A 22,618-nucleotide genomic window follows, 5' to 3' on the forward strand; every position below is an offset into this window, starting at 1 on the left:
CCACACCATAATTTCTCTTAGGGAATGGGGGGCGGGGGGAATGGTATTTATTTATTTATTCATTTATATTTATTTTTTTGTCATAAAAAAATACAATCATGTGTGCTTACGGACTGTATCCCTGCAGACTGTATTGATCTATATTGATATATGATGTAGGAACCAGAAATATTAATAACAGAAAGAAACAACCCTTTTGTGCGAATGAGTGGGAAGGAGGGGAGGTTTTTTGGGTTGGTGCATTAATTGTAAGTGTATCTTGTGTTTTTTTATGTTGATTTAATAAAAAATATTTTTATTTATTTTTAATTTTAATTTTTTTTAATTTCTTGTGCGGCCCGGTATCAATCGATCCGGTGGTTGGGGACCACTGCTTTACACCACTGCATCCGATGCTTTGCTGTGGACTTGGTGATATATGGCTTGGATGCAAACCCATACCATGAAGCTCTCTGCGTACTGTACGTGGGCTAATTGGAAGGTCACATGAAGTTTGGAGTTCTGTAGCAACTGACTGTGCAGAAAGTCGGCGACCTCTTTGCACTATGCGCTTCAGCATCCGCTGACCCCTCTCTGTCAGTTTACGTGCTGTTGTTCCCAAACTCTTCCATTTTCTTATAATAAAGCTGACAGTTGACTTTGGAATATTTAGGAGCGAGGAAATTTCACGACTGGATGTGTTGCACAGGTGGCCTCCTATGACAGTTCCACACTGGAAATCACTGAGCTCCTGAGAGCGGCCCATTCTTTCACAAATGTTTATAGAAACAGTCTCCATGCCTAAGTGCTTGATTTTATACACCAAGTGATTAGGACACCTGATTCTGATAATTTGGATGGGTGGCCAAATACTTTTGGCAATATAGTGTATGTTGTACCATGTTTTATCTGCAAGTGCTTACCCCAGAGCTACTGGAAAAAATCAGTTTTATGTATAACCATTCCATCAAAACATGTTGTATTTTAGATTTGTGCATGTGGAATATTCAAAGAAACTTTTTGCCTAAAATGTTTTTGTAGGGTAAAAGCACTGATCCCCCCAAGGCTACCTCCAGCAGGACCTAACCGAGCTGAAAGAGTAAATATGCTCACACACGTTAGACAGTGTATTTTGTGAACAAGTATTATTAAACCGCACCCACTACCAATTTAGAATATATCAGATTTTTGCAAGTCTATTTTTTTAAGTGACCAATCCAATCACTTTGTCTTAATTCACCCGCTTGCACACACACCAGAAAAGTAGGTAAACAATAGGGGTGCAGAAAAAAATAGATTCATATCCGAATCACAATAATTTTGTCTCCTAATTCTACATCGATTCATAATTTTCAAAAATCAATTAAAAAAATTATGCATATTATTAGTGATCACTGTCCATTTATTAGGAGCAAATCATTTCTCATGTTCAAAGGTATGTTCTAGGGTTGTACGGTATACCGGTACTGGTATAGTATTGTGGTACTAATGAATCAAAAACGGTACTATACTCTGTTTGAAAAGTACCGGATGGCGTGTCGTCATCTCATGACATTGCTGGTTTTGCGAGTAAAGAAGCATGTTCGGCAGCGCACACACACAGAGTTCTTACAAGCAGACACAGTGTGTAGACAGAAAAGGGAGAACAGACGCATTTCGGCTTAAAAAACTAACGATAAAGGTGAAGCTATAACACGGAAACGCTTTAAGACATGGCCAGCTAGCTAGCGGCTAAAGTCCAGCCCCACTCGGCAGTGTTTTAGCTACTTCTAAATCACTAATCCTCGCCTCCATGGCGACAAATAAAGTAAGTTTCTTACAAGTATCATCCCTGCAGGACGAGGAATAGCTAAACATACTTCACTACACACCGTAGCTCACCGGCGTCATAATGTAAACAAACGTCATTGGTGGATCTACACCTGACATCCACTCTAATGATACCAAGTACAGGAGCGTATCTAGTCGATACTACTATGATTACATCGATATTTTTTTAGCATCACAAAATCTTCTTTCGTTACTTTGAATATGACCAATGTATGATCCTGTAACTACTTGGTATCGGATTGATACCTGTATTTGTGGTATCATCGGAAACTAATGTAAAGCATCCAAACAACAGAAGAATAAGTGATTATTACATTTTAACAGAAGTGTAGATAGAACATATTGAAAGAGAAATTAAGCAGATATTAACAGTAAATGAACAAGTAGATTAATAATTCATTTTCTACCACTAGTCATTAATACATTTTTATTTTATTTATTTTTTTTTAATGTCCTGCCCAGCTTCTCAGGCAAATCATACAGTAGATGTAGATGCCCATATCGGCTGTTCAGATTTACTTTACAAAAGAGAAGTGTAGGATACTTCTCTTGTTGCCTTATTTGTATTTGACTTTATTAAATGTATTTATATTATCATTTGGTGCAGCCGGGCCGGAGCAGGAGGGGATAGAAAGAGAAAAAAAGGAAGACAAAGGGGCCAAGAGGGGGATTAGACAGAGAGACAAAAACAACAACAGCAAACACAACAACAACAACAACAACAACAATAGAGCAACATCAGCAAATACGACATGTACAAATATGATGGTAAAAGTAATAGCAAATAAGCAGTTAGCGAAAATAAAAAATAATACAAAAATGACAATGAGCATTATTACACTAAAAATGGAGCAATACAAATACCAATAGAAATAGCGCTGTTGATAATAAACAATACCAATACTTTACCTTTATCATCAACAATACAATTGTTCAAATGCAACAATACATATACGTAATGATAGCTTGAGATACGAAAGAATGCAGAAAAATGGAGGGGAAGAAAGAGAAGCAACCTACATTAACCTTGTAGATTGTTATAGTAACAATAGGTTAAGCTTTGTCAGTGTGCCATGTGTTATACCCAGTTTACCCTAGGGCAACAACGTTAATATATGTTTGATGAAACGTGATTATGTGCATGAGTGTATGTGTGCATATGTACTTGTATATGTACAGTATGTGTATATGTGTTCTTGTACAGTGAATGTATATGTACAGTATGTGTATATGTGTGTTTGTACAGTGAATGTATATGTATAGTATGTATACGTGTGTGTTTGTACAGTGAATGTATATCTACAGCAGGGGTATACAGTGTGTGTGTTTGTACAGTGAATGTATATGTACAGTATGTGTATATGTGTTTGTACAGTAAGTGTATATGTACAGTATGTGTATATGTATGTTTGTACAGTGAATGTATATGTACAGTATGTGTATATGTATGTTTGTACAGTGAATGTATATGTACAGTATGTGTATACAGTATGTTTGTATAATGAGTGTGCGTGTGGATGTACGAACTTTGAGTGTGTAAATATGTACTGTATTTGTAGGTGTGTGTGGGAGCGTAGGTACCTATGTATGTGTGTATGTATGCAAGTGAGTATATGTGAATCTGCATGCACAATACATTTGACTCCCAGTGTGTGCGGGAGCCAGAGTACGGCCCCATTAATACATTTGACAAAATAATAGAATGGAAAATGACACAATATGTTACTGCATATGTCAGCAGCTAAATAAGGAGCCTTTGTTTGTTTACCTACTACTAAAAGACAAGTTGTTTGTATGTTAACTATTTTATTTCAGGACAAACTTGCAATAAGAAACATATGTTTAATGTACCATTAGATATATATAAATAATGCCATTTTTTGTGGTCCCCTTTATTTAGAAAAGTACCGAAAAGTATCGAAATACATTTTTGGACCAGTACCACACTACTGCACTGTATATACTCGTAATCACTCCCAAATAACCCCTTTTGACGTCTTTTTCCTTTTTTTTTGAAGGCAGTATTAAACTTTCACAAGCAGGTGGGCAATGTGGTGAAGCATATTTCGGAGCAGTACGAGGAGTTGTTTGGAGCAGGATTCCAAGCATCCATGAGCTGCGACCAGGACCCAATGATGGCTCAGCTGATGGGCGCTCTCAATGTCTCCGGGAAATACTTTGCCTTCAAGGAAAAACTGAAGGTTTGAATACCGGTACCTGTATGTCACCTTCAGCACGGATGTGTTACACGTGTCAACCAGCTTGTGTGTGTGTGTGGTGTGTAGCCTGCTGTGGTGAAGTTTGTGCGTGACAAGGTACAGCAGACGGAGTCCTTTACAGAGCAGCAGGATCTGCAGGAGTTTGTCAGCAAGCTGTACGTGGACCTGGTGGATGAGATGCATGTTGCTCTCAACAAAGTATACGCAAACACACCCTCCACCAAACACACGCTGTTTATACGCGCATAATCACTGTAATTATTCCCCCCCCTAATTAGATTTATTCACGTGCCATTGAGGATGATCCAATTAATGAGATCCATTTGAGCATTTACCATCTTACACATTTTGCCCGAGAGGCTCAGCTCATGAGGGATTATCCTCTGGCTGTTCGCTACTACCAGGAGGTACAATAACATCTGTTACTTGCCGTGTGAACAGTAATTATGTCAGGGGTGTCCAAACTTTTTCCACTGAGGGCCGCACACAGGAAAAATTAAAGCATGTGGGGGCCATTTTGATATTTTTCATTTTCAAACCATAACAAAATATATGCATTTTTTTAAAATTTATTTTACCTTTAGGGGTCCCGGGGACCATAAAGGGTCTCAGTCATTAAAATGTTAAAAATAAGTCAGATTATTATTTTTTTTAAATTATTTAACGCTTACAGTAAATCTCTATATCAACTTCAAGTTGATATAAAGTAATACAAATTTAAAAACATGTTTTATGGCTTTTCTGTCAAAAACAACTTAGTGTTTTTGTAGTAAAACTGAAATATGCAGTATTTAGTAATTAGAGCCCTAAAAGATCAATAATGCACCATTGATTTTAATTCTTTCAAATTTTTGAGTAATCACAGTGAAAAGATAAATAAAAAAATCACTAAATATATTTGGGATCCAAAAGGTGCCCCACTCATAAAGTGATACATTTTTAGGGACCGAATGTCCCTTTGGGACAGAGGACCCTATTGTAATTGTAAGGTTTTATTCTTTCTTTCTTTATTATTATACCGCAGCTTTGAGCTGTAATTTGACCCCCTTAACATGCTTCAAAACTCACCAAATTCGACACACACATCAGGACTGGCGAACATTGCGATTTAATCAAAAAACCAAACCCCAAAACTCAAAATTGCGCTCTAGCGCCCCCTAGGAAGAAAACAGACTAAACTGCCTGTAACTTCCAGTAGGAATGTCGTAGAGACATGAAACAAAAACCTCTATGTAGGTCTCACTTAGACCTAGATTTTATACACTGACATCCTTCAGCAAAAATCAACAGGAAGTTTGTAATTCCCCCTTCTAAACAACAGTTTTGTAAAAACAGTCACCTTTGCCTCTTTGAGCTGTAATTTGACCCCCTTAACATGCTTCAAAACTCACCAAACTGGACACACACATCAGGACTGGCAAAAATTGCGATCTAATAAAAAACCCAACCCCAAAACTCAAAATTGCACTCTAGCGCCCCCTAGGAAGAAAACAAAGACACAACTGCTCCTAGGAAGAAAACTCGGACAAAACTGCCTGTAACTTCCAGTAGGAATGTCGTAGAGACATGAAACAAAAACCTCTATGTCGGTCTTCCTTAGACCTACATTTCATTCATTGACAACCCCCAGCAAAAATCAACAGGAAGTTTGCAATTCCCCTTTCAAAACAAAAGTTTTGTAAAAACCGGTCACCTTTTTTCAAACATTATCTCCTCTGAGCGTGTTTGTCGTGTCGGCTTCAAACTAGCACAGGAGAGAGATTGAACCCTTCTGATTAAAAGTTGATGAAAGAGTTTTAATTACTGCTCCGGTTTTGATTTTATGTGCCGTCAAAGTCGGTCCCGTCAATCGCTGCTTGCAGCTTTAATTATTAGGTTGTTCTTTTACTTTCAACACTTAAGTTACGAGATCAACTTCAGATATATCTGTCGATTTTATGCTGGAACTATTATTTTGTTTGTTTTATGCGCTTTTGTCAAAGAAAACTTTGATGTTTTTATATGGCTAGTACACAATATATGCAATATTTACCACATAAAACATTTTAAAGTGAAATATTTGAAGTAATTGGAGCCCTGAAAATAATTCATTATAACATGGATTTTTTGTCATTATTTTTTTTTTTATGAGCAATGGCAAAAAAAGAAAAATGAAGAAAGACAAAAGAAAAAAAAAACAGCCTGCATGGCAGCTTTTGTGTCAACTTTGCAACTTTTTCTCGTTAGATTTCACCTCATTCCACTTTTTTTAATGTTCTTTTTTATTTTTACAATAGTATTTCCAGAATGTGTGGCGGGCCGGTAAACAATTAGCTGCGGGCCGCAAATGGCCCCCGTGCCGCACTTTGGACACCCCTGAATTATGTTATCATTCTGCATGAAGGCATGGACGTCTTGTGTCTGTTTTGCTGCAGTTGGTTGTGAGGGAGCCCCGTGAGCCCTCCCACAAGTTTGAGTGGGGGGGCCTCTACATGCAAACCGGAGAATACATGACGGCGAAAATGTGTTTCCACGATGCCGTGGCTCTCCAGCAAACACACCTGCCCAGGTCAGACATGGAATGCTATGAAAACGTAGCATAGATATTAGCAACTTATCTGAGGCATTGAGTCAATTGCAACTGGACTGTTCAGAGTTTCTTAAAACGGATGTGTCAAACTCGTTTTTGTTGAGGTGCTGCCCTCAGAGGGCCGCTTGTAACAGTGAATATACTGTATTTTCCGGACCATAGGGCGCACCGGATTATAAGGCGCACTGCCAATGAATGGTCTATTTTTGATCTTTTTTCATATATAAGGCGCAACAGATTATAGGGTGCATTAAAGGAGTCATATTTGTTGTGTTTGTACAGGGGAAGAGGACGGCACAGACAGTAGGGGCAATGTTTAACTCTATTTTATTTATATATATATATATAAATAAATAATAATACTATTAATAAACAAGGGAATGGAGTGTGTGAACTAATCCAAAAGTGTATGGTGTATGACTATGTGTGGATATTACCTGAAGAGTGTTACCCGGAAGTGTTGAGCGAGGTGCGGTAGTCCAAGGGGGGGGGGGGGGGGGAGACAAGCTCGGAGATCCGTGAGACAGGCAGGTAGTCGGGGGCTGATAGCGAGGCGTCAGAGTCCGTGTCCAGGCGGGAGGTCGAGATCCAAGAATCAGCCGGGGAAGCAGAGGGAACGCGGGAAGACGAGACACACAGCTCGTAACGTGGGAACGGAGGTACGCTGCTGAAAGGGGGCGACAAGGAGGACACGAGACAACTGAGCACGGTGGGTGAGAAAACACAGAGAGAGAAAGATTGCATAGAGCATGCTAGGTTCGGATTACTGTACAGGACAGGTCGCTACGTTCTGGCGCTGGATAGCAGGTCGTGCAGGCTTATGACGGCAGGTCCTCTGATCAGCCACAGGTGCGCTGATTTCTGGTGATTGATTGCAGTCGCTTGCTGCTGCCGGACTGACACGCGCCCGGCGCGCTCCTGGAAGTGCGCTCTGTGCAGCACACACATGAATGCACACAGACGTGTGCCCGGGCGGTGACAATATAAGTTATGGAGTTCATTTGAATTTATCATCCGAATAATTCATATACTGTCTATCGGCCCAGGCCTAGCGAAATGTTTTCTGCGACAATCCGAACAGTCCAGTTGTGATCAAATTAATGCCTTGAGAATGTAATGCCCTAGAAAAAAGAAAATATATCCAATGATACATTTTGTTTTTGATCAAATAAACCAATGCTCTTTGGTTTGGCTCCCAGAGAGTCGGTAAAGGCTTCAAATTGTAGTTGTATGTACTTAAAGCTTGTGTTTGTGTTATAAAATCTGTTTAGTCTGATGATGTGTGGCGTGCTGGCAGCGCTGTTTAATGACTTTGAGCAAGCTGAGACTTTATTGGAGCGAGCCACAAACATAGAGCCTTTGGATTTGGTGGCTTGGACCTTGCTGGGTGAGATCCATGTTTTCACTCTATCCAAATACCACAACACAAATCCTCCAAGAAACAAATCTTGTAACTGAGTTGATTAATGTGGCCACGTTTCCTGGCGTTTAGCCACACCGTATCATTCATGAACACAAGCAGAAATGTGCAAAGTGGCTTTTCTCAGTATCTTCGTGTCTGCATTCGTTGCCCAGGTCTGGTCCAAGACAGCCAGGGCAAATCCATCCTGGCTGAAAGGGCTTTCCTGGAGGCTAAAAATCATCTGAAAGCAAAAGAAGCCAATAGTCAAACAAACAAGACGGAAGACACGGATGTGGATGAGGAAAGTGAAAAGCTGGTGGAACAGGAAGAGGAAAAGCCCGCTCCACCTCCCGTTCAGTCTCAGGCCATCAAGCAAACTGGTGAGACGACAACTTTTTCATCTAAATCTTACGACGCAAGCTAAATAATTCTGAGAGTGTGTGTTAGTGATTCAAAGTATAATTTGTTTTGACGTGTTTTATTTTATCCTACATTTTTGTATGTGTGTATTCAAACATGGAAAAACAGGGGTTTCTTACACGTTTGTCAAAGTTAACGGGATTACATTGAATTACACTAATTTCCTTCAAAAGGGGTCACATTATGATTATTTTTCTACATAAAAAATACTTCCTTGTGGTCTATATACAGTACAGGCCAAAAGTTTGGACACACCTCATTTCTATGCTTTTCCTTTATTTTCATGACGTGGCGTGGCGAAGTTGGTAGAGTGGCTGTGTCAGCAATCGGAGTGTTGCTGGTTACTGGGGTTCAATCCCCACCTTCTACCATCCTAGTCACGTCCGTTGTGTCCTTGGGCAAGACACTTCACCCTTGCTCCTGATGGCTGCTGGTTAGCACCTTGCATGGCAGCTCCCGCCATCAGTGTGTGAATGTGTGTGTGAATGGGTGAATGTGGAAATACTGTCAAAGCGCTTTGAGTACCTTGAAGGTAGAAAAGCGCTATACAAGTATAACCCATTTATCATTTATTTATCATATTTACATTGTAGATTGTCACCGAAGGCATCAAAACTATGACACCTGTGAAGTGAAAACCCATTCAGGTGACTCCCTCTTGAAGCTCATTGAGAGAATGCCAAGAGTGTGCAAAGCAGTACACAGAGCAAGGGGTGGCTATTTTGAAGAAACTAGAATACAAAACATGTTTTCAGTTATTTCACCTTTTTTTTTAAGTACATAACTCCACGTGTTCATTCATAGTTTTGATGCCTTCAGTGACAATCTACAATGTATATAGTCATGAAAACAAAGAAAACGCATTGAATGAGAAGGCGTGTCCAATTTTTTGGCCTGTACTGTACATTTAATGGTGGGTTTTTTTGTCCAAATTTTGCTTGGAATATGTATTAAAGACCTTTTTTAAGCCACATCAGGATGTGCTGTTTTGTGGGTGGTCCTATTTATATGCCTCCACTTCGACAGCGTCGTCTTTGTTGTAGTTGTTAGCGCATCCATAGCGAATCTACTGACAGATTAAGTTCAGACTATATGCTACTTTTGTATTGGAAATGGCAACAGCGAAGGATGCATGTGCATGTACAAGCCAGTCTGCCCCACAACAAGAGGAGAGCAGCAGACTTGTGGGGCAGACTAAGGGCAAAAACATCACCAATGGGGGAAATTCCAAATGGCTCGTTTCCCAGATGTATGAAGGAGGGCAAGATTGTTTTATAAAAATGTGCATGGTTTGATTTCAATTTTTTGGGACTTATGCAGATCCCAGATACACAAAAACAGGTACCAATAGGTCACACATAAGAGATATGTGTAGACTGCAATATGACTCCAGTAAACAACACCAAAATTGTATCTGTTCCACTGAAAATATAGAACATTACACACGGCGCTCAAAAATCTATCAAAATGTTTTAGTACGACTTTGGTAAGCTATGAAGCCGCACCACTTGATGGATTGTACTGTGCTTCAACATACGAGTATTATTATGGTGTGTGTATAAGGTAAGACATATTATCAGGCGTTTTGTTTCGCAATATTATGCAAAAGCAACTTTTCTTACCTTCTGGTACCTGCTGATGTGTATTTGGGATCTGCATAAGTCCTGAAAATTTGCGCTCGTCCGCCTTTGTAGTCCGTGCCAACACCGTAGTCGATAAGCTTCTTCTTCTTCTCTATCTTCTTGTTATGGGACATTCATCCTCCTCTGTTGCCATTTCTAATATAAAGTAGTGTAAAGTTCTTACTTATATCTGTCAGTAAACTCACCATGAAAGCGCTAAAACATACCGGTGTAGTGAGTTTATATTATTCACCCAAGGAACTTTAGTTATCAGAGAGTTCCGGTCTGACGGTGTTTCGCAGGACACATTTCCGGCGTTGTTGTTGCACTAGTGAGCCACGGATGAGGAGATGCTGCTCTGTTATTCATTGAAGTAAAGTCTGAATGTCATTAAAACAGTTAGCTCCATCTTTTGACACTTCTTCCACTCCCGTCCTTGCACGCTACACCGCTACAACAAAGATGACGGGGAGAAGACGCTGTCGGAGGTGAGCCACGTAAATAAGACCGCCCACAAAACGGCGCATCCGGAAGTGACTGTCAGAAAGCGGCTTGAAGATGATCTGTAAAACATCATCTATGCAACATTTTGACCAAAGAACCACCATTACATCAGAATCAGAATCAGAATAGTTTTATTGCCATTGTTTGAGAACGGGTTCACAAACTAGGAATTTTTCTTGGTGCAAACGTGCGACATAAAACACATATAACACATATTTGGTATAAAAAGAGCTGTGACTGAGCTATCAGATAGACTTAGAAGGGATTCAAGGAATTCAAGGAGCTGCTGTTAGGAGTTATTGTTCATATGCCTGATGGCCGAGGGGAAAAAACTGTTCAGGTGGCGAGAGGTGTGGGTCTGGATGGAGCGTAGTCTCCTGCCTGAGGGGAGAGGGGAGAATAGTGTGTGTCCAGGGTGAGAAGAGTCAGCTGTGATCCGACCCACACGCCTCCTGGTCCTGGAGGAGAATAAGTCCTGGAGGGATGGGAGCTTGCAGCCAATCACCTTCTCAGCAGCACGTACGATGCGCTGCAGTCTATTCTTATCCTGGACTGTGGCGCCGGGGAACCACACTGTGATGGAGGAGGTCAGGATGGACTCTATGATGGCTGAGTAAAACTGCACCAGCATCTCTGTCGGCACCTTAAGTTTCCTCAGCTGCCGCAGGAAGTACATCCTCTGCTGGGCCTTCTTGATGAGGGAGCTGATGGTCAGCTCCCACTTGAGGTCCTGGGTGATGGTGGTGCCCAAGAAACGGAAGGAGTCCACAATGGGGATGGGGGTGGGAGAGTCAATCAGGGTGAGGGGGGATGGTGGGGCTGTGACTTTCCTGAAGTCCATGATCCTCTCCACTGTTTTCTGGGCGTTCAGCTCCAGGTTGTTGAAGCTGCACCAGGACGTCAGTCGGTCCACCTCTCTCCTGTAGGCGGACTCATCGCCATTCGAGATGAGCCCGATGAGGGTGGTGTCATCCGCAAACTTGAGCAGTTTTACGGATTGGTGACTGGAGGTGCAGCAGTTTGTATACAGGGAGAAGAGCCAGGGGGAGAGTACACAGCCCTGAGGTTATGTCCATTTGTGTTTCATCTGACCACATAACTTTCCTCCTTAAGGTCTTATCTTTGTCCATGTGATGTTAGATGAAACAAAAATGTAGCTGTTTGGCCACAATACTCCAATATGTTTGGAGGAAAAAAGGTGAGGCCTTTACTCTCAGGAACACCAATTCCTACCGTCAAGCATGGTGGTGGTAGTATTATGCTCTGGGCCTGTTTTGCTGCCAATGGAACTGCTGCTTTACAGAGAGTAAATGGGACAATGAAAAAGGAGGATTACCTCCAAATTCTTCAGGACAACCTAAAATCATCAGTCTTGGGCGCAGTAGGGTGTTCCAACAGGACAATGACCCCAAACACACGTCAAAAGTGGTAAAGGAATGGCTAAATCAGGCTAGAACTAAGGTTTTAGAATGGCCTTCCCAAAGTCCTGACTTATTTATTTATTTATTTATTTTATTTATTTTTTGTCCTGTCCAGCTTCTCAGGCAAATCATATAGTAGCTGTAGATGCCCATATCGGCTGTTCAGATTTACTTTACAAAAGAGAAAGTGTAGGATACTTCTCTTGTTGCCCTATTTGTATTTGACTTTATTAAATGTATTTATATTATCATTTGGTGCAGCCGGGCCGGAGCAGGAGGGGATAGAAAGAGAAAAAAAGGAAGACAGAGGGGGGAATTGTGGGGACAAGAGGGGGATTAGACAGAGAGACAAAAACAACAACAGCAAACACAACAACAACAACAACAACAGAGCAACATCAGCAAATATGATGTACAAATATGATGGTAACAGTAATAGCAAATAAGCAGTTAGCGAAAATAAAAAATAATACAGAAATGACAATGAGCATTATTACACTAAAAATGGAGCAATACAAATACCAACAGAAATAGCGCTATTGATAATGAACAATAGCAATACTTTACCTTTATTATCAACAATACAGTTGTTCAAATGCAACAATACATATACGTAATGATAACTTGAGATACGAAAGAATGCAGAAAAACGGAGGGGAAGAAAGAGAAGCAACCTACATTAACCTTGTAGATTGTTATAGTAACAATAGGTTAAGCTTTGTCAGAGTGCCAAAGTCCTGACTTAAACCCCATTGAGAACATGTGGACAATGCTGAAGAAACAAGTCCATATCAGGAAACCAACACATTTAGCTGAACTGCACCAATTTTGTCAAGAGGAGTGGTCAAAAATGTAACCAGAAGCTTGCGGATGGCTATCAAAAGTGTGTTGTTGCAGTGAAACTTGCCAAGGGACATGTAACCAAATATTAACATTGCTGTATGTATACTTTTGACCCAGCAGATTTGGTCACATTTTCAGTAGACCCATAACAAATTCATAAAGGAACCAAACTTCATGAATGTTTTTTGTGACCAACAAGTATGTGCTCCAACCACTCTTATCACAAAATATAAGAGTTGTAGCAATTATTGGAAACTCAAGACAGCCATGACATTATGTTCTTTACAAGTGTATGTAAACTTTTGACCACGACTGTATGTTTTAATCTGTGTGTCCCAGACACTGACAGCGGTGACCAGGACACTTTGATCAACACAGAGACGGAAGAAAGCAATGTCAGCTCCAAATCCATCTTCACTGAGACTCTTGAGTTTCTGCTCCACAACTCTGCCCTGGAGGTAAAGAGTCAAACAGCATCTTGTTTGCGAGACTTGCATTGTTCAAATATAGATGGAAACTAATGGAAAAAAAACCCACTTGTGTTGTAGAGTAATGCTGTAACCATGCGGGCATAATAGGTCTTTTAGGTAGTTGTCGTTAAACACCTTGTAAAAAAATGATGGTTGTGATTGCTGGAATCCCTTTTTGATACGCTATTACCGTCCTTGTCTTGTCAGATGGCGGAGCTCGCGCTTTCCCAGGCGCTGTCTTCAGGGGGCGATCACAGTTTTCATCTGGCTCGCGTGCAGTTGCTCAGAGCTGACTATTATAACGCCGCCGTCACCATCAGGGATGCGCTACTTCAGGAAGAACCGGTAAGGAAATCGTGTTTGCCCGGCAGTAGAGATGTATTTACTTGATAGATGTGACATTTATGGCCTGCAGGGTTTCCCCCAAATTGCCAACATACATGTGGCGGTGATGGTGTGGCTAGGGGCGTGGTCAATATGATGTATAATTTGCATAATCTGCAATGATGCATATATTTTCTTTAAAAAGGCTAAAAAATATATAAAAATGGGACCCGTTACCTCCCTGCTTGGCACTCAGCATCAAGGGTTGGAATTGCACTGCAAAAACTGAAATCTGAGTAAGATTAAATATGTCAAATAAGGGTGATATTTGCTTATTTTCTGTCTGATAAGATATTTCTTCTCACTAAGCAGATTTTATGTTAGGGTGTTTTACTTGTTTTAAGGGTTTTGGTCCTACATTATCTCAGTAAGATATTACAGCTTGTAGCTGAGATTTTATGACCTATATTGAGTAAAACATGCTTGAAACTAAAATATCAACTGTTGCAAAGTTGTGTCATCAACACTCACAAGTATAAAACTGCTTTTTTAAAGTAATAATTTCTTATTTCAAGCATGAAATAAAAAATCATGACTTTGACACAATTGTGTCTCATAGATGACAGCCAAATGGTCTTTGCATTTTTATTTTCAATGAAACAATAGAAAAGATGTATTCTTACAGTAGTACAGTTAGCACAGTACAGTAAACTGACAGTTAATATTTAAACATTTAACATGTGACATTTCTAACAGTTTTGAACAGAAAATAGTTCATGCACATTCAGGAAAATTCTTCAAAATTACAATCAAAACAAAATTGGCCAGGGGCCGCGCTGTGTATATATATATATATATATATATATATATATATATATATATATATATATATATATATATATATATATTCCTTGCGCACTAATTGACTGAAAGAGCACGCACTTGGCGCGATGATGTCATGTTATCGATGGGAAAATGCCTTTTTAGACAATATGATTTGCCTGAGTGGCTCGTAGATCATGAGAGTAACAAGCGGTTGCCTTGTTGCCTTTCCATTGAAGGCCTACTGAAATGATTTTTTTTTATTTAAACGGGGATAGCAGATCCAGTCTATGTGTCATACTTGATCATTTCGCGATATTGCCATATTTTTGCTAAAAGGATTTAGTAGAGAATATCGACGATAAAGTTCGCAACTTTTGGTCGCTGATAAAAAAAGCCTTGCCTGTACCGGAAGTAGCGTGACGTCACAGGTTGAAGGGCTCCTCACATTTCCCCATTGTTTACAATGCAGCGAGAGCGATTCGGACCGAGAAAGCGACGATTACCCCATTAATTTGAGCGAGGATGAAAGATTTGTGGATGAGGAACGTGAGAGTGAAGGACTAGAGTGCAGTGCAGGACGTATCTTTTTTCGCTCTGACCGTAACTTAGGTACAAGGGCTCATTGGATTCCACACTTTCTCCTTTTTCTATTGTGGATCACGGAATTGTATTTTAAACCACCTCGGATACTATATCCTCTTGAAAATGAGAGTCGAGAACGCGAAATGGACATTCACAGTGACTTTTATCTCCACGACAATACATCGGTGAAGCACTTTAGCTACGGAGCTAACGTGATAGCATCGTGCTTAAATGCAGATAGAAACAAAAGAAATAAGCCCCTGACTGGAAGGATAGACAGCAGATCAACAATACTATAAACCATGGACATGTAACCACAGGGTTAATGCTGTGCCGCCTGTCGAAGCCTAGCAATGCTGTTGCTAACGACGCCATTGAAGCTAACTTAGCTACAGGACCTCGTCAGAGCTATGATAAAAACATTAGCGCTCCACCTACGCCAGCCCTCATCTGCTCATCAACACCCGTGCTCACCTGCATTCCAGCGATCGACGGAAGGACGAAGGACTTCACCCGATCATCGATGCGGTCGGCGGCTAGCGTCGGATAGCGCGTCTGCTATCCAAGTCAAAGTCCTCCTGGTTGTGTTGCTGCAGCCAGCCGCTAATACACCGATCTCACCTACAGCTTTCTTCTTTGCAGTCTCCATTGTTCATTAAACAAATTGCAAAAGATTCACCAACACAGATGTCCAGAATACTGTGGAATTTTGCGATGAAAACAGAGCTTTTTGTATTGCGATACAATGTGTCCGAATACTTCCGCTTCAACCATCGACGTCACGCGCATACGTCATCATACATAGACGTTTTCAACCGGAAGTTCCCCGGGAAATTTAAAATTGCACTTTATAAGTTAACCCGGCTGTATTGGCATGTGTTGCAATGTTAAGATTTCATCATTGATGTATAAACTATCAGACTGCGTGGTCGGTAGTAGTGGGTTTCAGTAGGCCTTTAAAAAAAATAAAGTAGTTTTTAGTATAAGTTTGTTGGTTTCAAGAAATGTAATGCCGGGCGCATATCATTATGTCAAGATAATGGCACTAGCACTTATTTTAAGGTATTTTTGGGTTCATTGAGGTTAGCTTAATTTTACTTGTTTTGGAAAGTCTTGACAAGCCAAATGTTCTTGTTCTATTGGCAGATAATTTTTCTTAGTTCAAGTAAAATACCCCTCATTTTTGCATTTTTTTCCTTTGTTTTTGAACACTGACTTTTTGCAGTGTGGGGGTTAAATGACCAAAATGATTTCCCAAGCGTGGCCACCGCTGCTGCTCACTGCTCCCCTCACCTCCCAGGGGGTGGAACAAGGGGATGGGTCAAATGCAGAGAGTAATTTGACCACACCTAGTGTTATTTATTAACTTTTACCAACTCTGAGGCGATGCAGCTCAATATGTCAACAGTCGCAATACTTCCTCCGTGAGCAAGGCGCTGTGTTACTAAAAGTAGTTCCTCGGCATTTGCTCTTATCTTTAATACTTGGTCAATATTCACTATTCAATCACACGTAAATGGAGTATTGCTGGTGGTTTTTAGATGTTTTTTTTAGAGGGCTTTATGAGCGCAATAGATGACTCCTCTTAGCTACATTGTTAGCCACCTATTTCTAGTGCTTTTCGTAGATTTAGAACAGTGGTTGTCAAATTTGTATCACCAAGTACCACCTCAGAAAACACTTGGCTTTCCAAGTACCACCACAATGACCAACATTAAAATATAGGAGCATACTAGGCCTAAGTATTCAATAATAAAAGGCAGACATTTTATTTAAAAATTGTATTTAATATTTTTGGCCACTAATATTACACACAGTTTGAACAGTAACACTGTGTTTGAAATTAGGAAAATAAAATGCTTACATTAATGAAGTGATTCTTTGGTGTGCCACTAGATGGAGCCCACGTACCACTACTGGTACACATACCACAGTTTGAGAATCAATGATTTAGAAAACACAAAAGAAAGACATATGTGGATAAGGATTGTGAATGTTAGGTACATTTCCCCCAAAAATGTGCATTTTCCCTTTTAGGCCAGTAGATTTCTTAAAAAATGTTGGACCTTTAAAAAATGTAATACACATTTTATAGGTTCTGGGTTTTTTTGGTCACACTGTTAAAATACCTGGTTTTATTCAAGTAAAAAATAGCAAGATTAAATCATTTTATAACTTCTTGCAGACAATATGTTTCTGGAACCTTTACAATTTTATGTAAAAAAATAATAAATACCGTATTTTTCGGAGTATAAGTCGCACCTGCCGAAAATGCATAATAAAGAAGGAAAAAAACATATATAAGTCGCACTGGAGTATAAGTCGCATTTTTGGGGGAAATTTATTTGATAAAACCCAATACCAAGAATAGACATTTGAAAGGCAATTTAAAATAAATAAAGAATAGTGAACAACAGGCTGAATAAGTTCCTGGTATGTTAACGTAACATATTATGGTAAGAGTCATTCAAATAACTATAACATATAGAACATGCTATACGTTTACCAAACAATCTGTCACTCCTAATCGCTAAATCCGATGAAATCTTATACGTCTAGTCTCTTACGTGAATGAGCTAAATAATATTATTTGATATTTTATGCTAATGTGTTAATAATTTCAGACATAAGTCGCTCCTGAGTATAAGTCGCACCCCCGGCCAAACTATGAAAAAAACTGCGACTTATAGTCCGAAAAATACGGTACATACAAAAAATATATCAGTGATTCTCAAACTGTGGTACGAGTACCAGTAGTGGTACGCAAGCTTTTGATTGATTGATTGATTAGAACTTTTATTAGTAGGTTGCACAGTGAAGTACATATTCCGTACAATTGACCACTAAATGGTAACACCCGAATTAGTTTTTCAACTTGTTTAAGTCGGGGTCCACTTAAATTGATTCATGATACAGGTATATACTATCAGATATATACTATCATCATAATACAGTCATCACACCAGATAATCACCAGAGTATATACATTGAATTATTTACATTATTTACAATTTGGGGTGTGGGATGATGCAATCAACAATTGCATCATCAGAGAAATGGACATTGAAACAGTGTAGGACTGACTTGGTAATATATGTACAGCAAGTAGTGGACATAGAGAGAGAGAGATCAGAAAGTATAAGAAAAACTGTCTGCATTTGATTATTTACATTTGATTATTTACAAACCCAAGAGGTATGATGTGGAAGGGAGGGTGTTAGTTTAGGGTTGAAGTTGCCTGGAGGTGTTATTTTAGTGCGGTTTTGAAGGAGGATAGAGATGCCCTTTCTTTTACACCTGTTGGGAGTGCATTCCACATTGATGTGGCATAGCAAGAGAATGAGTTAAGACCTTTGTTAGTTCAGAATCTGGGTTTAACGTGGTTAGTGGAGCTCCCCCTGGTGTAGTGGTTATTGCGGTCATTTACGTTAAGGAAGTAGTTTGACATGTACTTCGGTATCAGGGAGGTGTAGTGGATTTTATAGACTAGGCTCAGTGCAAGTTGTTTTACTCTGTCCTCCACCCTGAGCCAGCCCACTTTGGAGAAGTGGGTAGGAGTGAGGTGTGATCTGGGGTGGAGGTCTAGAAGTAATCTGACTACCTTGTTCTGGGATGTTTGGAGTCTAGATTTGAGGGTTTTGGTGGTGCTAGGGTACCAGGAGGTGCATGCGTAGTCGAAAAAGGGTTGAACGAGAGTTCCTGCTAGAATCCTCAAGGTGCTTTTGTTGACCAGAGAGGAGATTCTGTAGAGAAATCTCGTTCGTTGGTTGACCTTTTTGATTACTTTGGTTGCCATTTTATCACAGGAAAGATTAGCCTCTAGAATGGAACCTAGGTAGGTGACCTCATCTTTCCTGGTGATAACAATGTCACCCACTTTTATAGTGAAGTCACCCACTTTTAGTGGTACGCCAAAGAATCACTCAATTAAATATTGTAATGTAACAGTTTTTGTTTCCTTTATTCAAACAAAGTGTTACTGTTCAAAATCTGTGTATAATGTTAGAATATAGTTGCTAAATAAAACCTCTGCCTTGTTTTTAATTAATACTTAAAGGCCTACTGAAATGATTTTTTTTTAATTTAAACGGGGATAGCAGATCCATTCTATGTGTCATACTTGATCATTTCGCGATATTGCCATATTTTTGCTGGGACAGTTTAGTAGAGAACAACGACGATAAAGATCGCAACTTTTGGTATCTGATAAAAAAAAGCTTTGCCTGTACCGGAAGTAGCGTGACGTAGTCAGTTGATAGCCTCCTCATATTTTCCTATTGTTTTCAATGCAGCTAGAGCGATTTGGACCGAGAAAGCGACGATTACCCCATTATTTTGAGCGAGGATGAAAGATTCGTGGATGAGGAACGTTAGAGTTAAGGACTAGAATGCGGTGCAAGACATATCTTTTTTCGCTCTGACCGTAACTTAGGTACAAGCTGGCTCATTGGATTCCACACGCTCTCCTTTTTCTGTTGTGGATCACGGATTTGTATTTTAAACCACCTCGGATACTATATCCTCTTGAAAATGAGAGTCGAGAACGCGAAATGGAAATTCACAGTGACTTTTATCTCCACGACAATACATCGACGAAACACTTTAGCTACGGAGCTAACGTGATAGCATCGTGCTTAACTGCACATAGAAACAAAATAAATAAATCCCTGACTGGAAGGATAGACAGAAGATCAACAATACTATTAAACCAGGGACATGCAAATACACGGTAAATGCTTTCCAGCCTGGCGAAGCTTAAAAATGCTTTTGCTAACGACGCCATTGAAGCTAACTAAGCTACGGAGCTAACGTGATAGCATCGTGCTTAACTGCACATAGAAACAAAATAAATAAATCCCTGACTGGAAGGATAGACAGAAGATCAACAATACTATTAAACCAGGGACATGTAAATACACGGTTAATGCTTTCCAGCTTGACGAAGCTTAAAAATGCTGTTGCTAACGACGCCATTGAAGCTAACTTAGTATAACGGGACCTCACAGAGCTATGATAAAAACATTAGCACTCCACCCATGCCTGCCAGCCCTCGCCTGCGTTCCAGCGATCGACGGAAGGACGAAGGACTTCACCACGATCATCCGTGCGGTCGGTGGCTAGCGTCGGCTAGCGCGTCTGCTATCCGAGTCAAAGTCTTCCTGGTTGTGTTGCTGTAGTCCGCCGGTAATACACCGATCCCACCCACAACTTTCTTCTTTGCAGTCTTCATTGTTCATTAAACAAATTGCAAAAGATTCACCAACACAGATGTCCAGAATACTGTGGAATTATGAGATGAAAACAGAGCTATTTTGTATTGTATTCAATGGGGTACCGATACTTCTGTTTCACTGGTTACGTCACGCGCATACGTCATCATCCAAAGACGTTTTCAACCGGAAGTTTAGCGGGCAATTTAAAAATGCACTTTATAAGTTAACCCGGCCGTATTGGCATGTGTTGCAATGTTAAGATTTCATCATTGATATATAAACTATCAGACTGCGTGGTCGGTAGTAGTGGGTTTCAGTAGGCCTTTAAACCTACTACAATACTGTATGGTCATTATGGTGGTACTTGGAGAGCCAAGTGTTTTCTGAGGTGGTACTTGGTGAAAAAAAGTTTGAAAACCACTATAATATATCCATCCATCCATTTTTTACCGCTTGTCCCTTTCGGGGTAGCGGGGGGGGGTGCTGGAGCGTAATAATAAATGAAAAATAAACACATTTGCCTGAAGGACAAATAAAAAATCTAGTTGGATCAGAATGCAGAATACTGTATTTCATGAAATATTCATTTGATCGTCCAAATCAAATCAAGTAAGAAAGTCCGAATAAAAGAGCGAAGACATCGTTTTGTTAATGTGCTTGGCATGCCAACAAGCAAATATCTTCAACTTCAGATTCGCAGAAGACATCTGCTGTTTCAGCCAAAAGTGACAAACGTTGTAGCTGAAGAAAAGCAACCCCAAACCTCGATGCTACCACCGCCAATCTTCACTGTGTTTTTAACATGAATGACTTACCCACCTGACGGCAATGTTTACCAAGGTGTTATCCGCGCTCTGAGCAGGTTGCAGATATGTGGGCTCTAAATGGACACTGTCACTACTTCTCCGGGTCGTTCGCTGATGCGCAGGGGTGTTATGAACGCAGCCTGGAATTCCTGCAGCAGCCATCAGACACCCACATTGTGCTTCTGCGCCTGGGCTCCATTTATCTACAGGAAGAGAAGGTCAGACACAAACATACACTGACTGATATCTATTCGCCAATCACAACTGTATGTGTGTGTCTCTATTATGAGAGAGCAAGCAATTTAATTCAAACTGTCCTTTCCTTAATAGTTTGAGCAAGCAAAGTTGGCCTACGTCCGAGCCTGTGAAACATCTCCCTCCTGCCTTACCTGGTTGGGCCTGGGTATCTCCTGTTACCGGGTAAGGCGTCACATGTAGCGTTACAGCAGACCTGGGCAAATTAAGGCCCGTTAAAGGCCTACTGAAACCCACTACTACCGACCACGCAGTCTGATAGTTTATATATCAATGATGAAATCTTAACATTATAACACATGCCAATACGGCCGGGTTAACTTATAAAGTGACATTTTAAATTTGCCGCTAAACTTCCGGTTCGAAACGCCTCTGAGGATGACGTATGCGCGTGACGTAGACCGGCGAACACGGGTATGCCTTCCACATTGAAGCCAATACGAAAAAGCTCTGTTTTCATTTCATAATTCCACAGTATTCTGGACATCTGTGTTCGTGAATCTGTTTCAATCATGTTCATTGCATTATGGAGAAGGAAGCCGAGCAAGCAAAGAAGAAAGTTGTCGGTGCGAAATGGACGTATTTTTCGAACGTAGTCAGCCACAACAGTACACAGCCGGCGCTTCTTTGTTTACATTCCCGAAAGATGCAGTCAAGATGGAAGAACTCGGATAACAGAGACTCTAACCAGGAGGACTTTTGACTTGGATACACAGAGGCCTGTAGAGAACTGGGACAACACAGACTCTTACCAGGATTACTTTGATTTGGATGACAAAGACGCAGACGTGCTACTGTGAGTATGCAGCTTTGGCTTTTTTTTGCGTATGTACGTAACTTTTTTTAAATATATAAGCTTTATGAACCTTGGGTTAGGTGAACGGTCTTTTGGGCTGAGTGATTGTGTGTGTTGATCAGGTGTTTGAATTGTATTGGCGTGTTCTATGGAGCTAGGAGCTAGCAGAGGAGCTAGGAGCTAGCATAACACGTACCGTACCGTACGTGCGCGTCACGTACGTAACTTTTTAAAAATATATAAGCTTTATGAACCTTGGGTTAGGTGAACGGTCTTTTGGGCTGAGTGATTGTGTGTGTTGATCAGGTGTTTGAATTGTATTGGCGTGTTCTATGGAGCTAGGAGCTAGCAGAGGAGCTAGGAGCTAGCATAACACGTACCGTACCGTACGTGCGCGTCACGTACGTAACTTTTTAAAAATATATAAGCTTTATGAACCTTGGGTTAGGTGAACGGTCTTTTGGGCTGAGTGATTGTGTGTGTTGATCAGGTGTTTGAATTGTATTGGCGTGTTCTATGGAGCTAGGAGCTAGCAGAG

The 22,618-nt window shown here is 40.4% G+C and overlaps 1 protein-coding gene across 3 annotated transcripts in view; it reads left to right on the plus strand.

The window, feature by feature from the left end:
• The window catches only part of LOC133639391 (cilia- and flagella-associated protein 70-like), a 59,417-nt gene that overhangs the window by 29,233 nt on the left and 7,566 nt on the right, over positions 1-22,618 (plus strand). For all 3 annotated transcript variants that reach the window (XM_062032679.1, XM_062032669.1, XM_062032687.1), the window contains 11 exons: positions 1,021-1,078; positions 3,828-4,010; positions 4,095-4,226; positions 4,307-4,435; positions 6,443-6,576; positions 7,869-7,984; positions 8,173-8,379; positions 13,149-13,267; positions 13,487-13,624; positions 21,086-21,247; positions 21,360-21,449. In XM_062032679.1, coding sequence (XP_061888663.1) covers positions 1,021-1,078; positions 3,828-4,010; positions 4,095-4,226; positions 4,307-4,435; positions 6,443-6,576; positions 7,869-7,984; positions 8,173-8,379; positions 13,149-13,267; positions 13,487-13,624; positions 21,086-21,247; positions 21,360-21,449 — 1,468 coding nt within the window. The remainder of the gene's footprint in view (positions 1-1,020; positions 1,079-3,827; positions 4,011-4,094; positions 4,227-4,306; positions 4,436-6,442; positions 6,577-7,868; positions 7,985-8,172; positions 8,380-13,148; positions 13,268-13,486; positions 13,625-21,085; positions 21,248-21,359; positions 21,450-22,618) is intronic.

Source organism: Entelurus aequoreus, linkage group LG02 (assembly GCF_033978785.1).
Source record: "Entelurus aequoreus isolate RoL-2023_Sb linkage group LG02, RoL_Eaeq_v1.1, whole genome shotgun sequence".
Lineage (NCBI taxonomy): Eukaryota > Metazoa > Chordata > Actinopteri > Syngnathiformes > Syngnathidae > Entelurus > Entelurus aequoreus.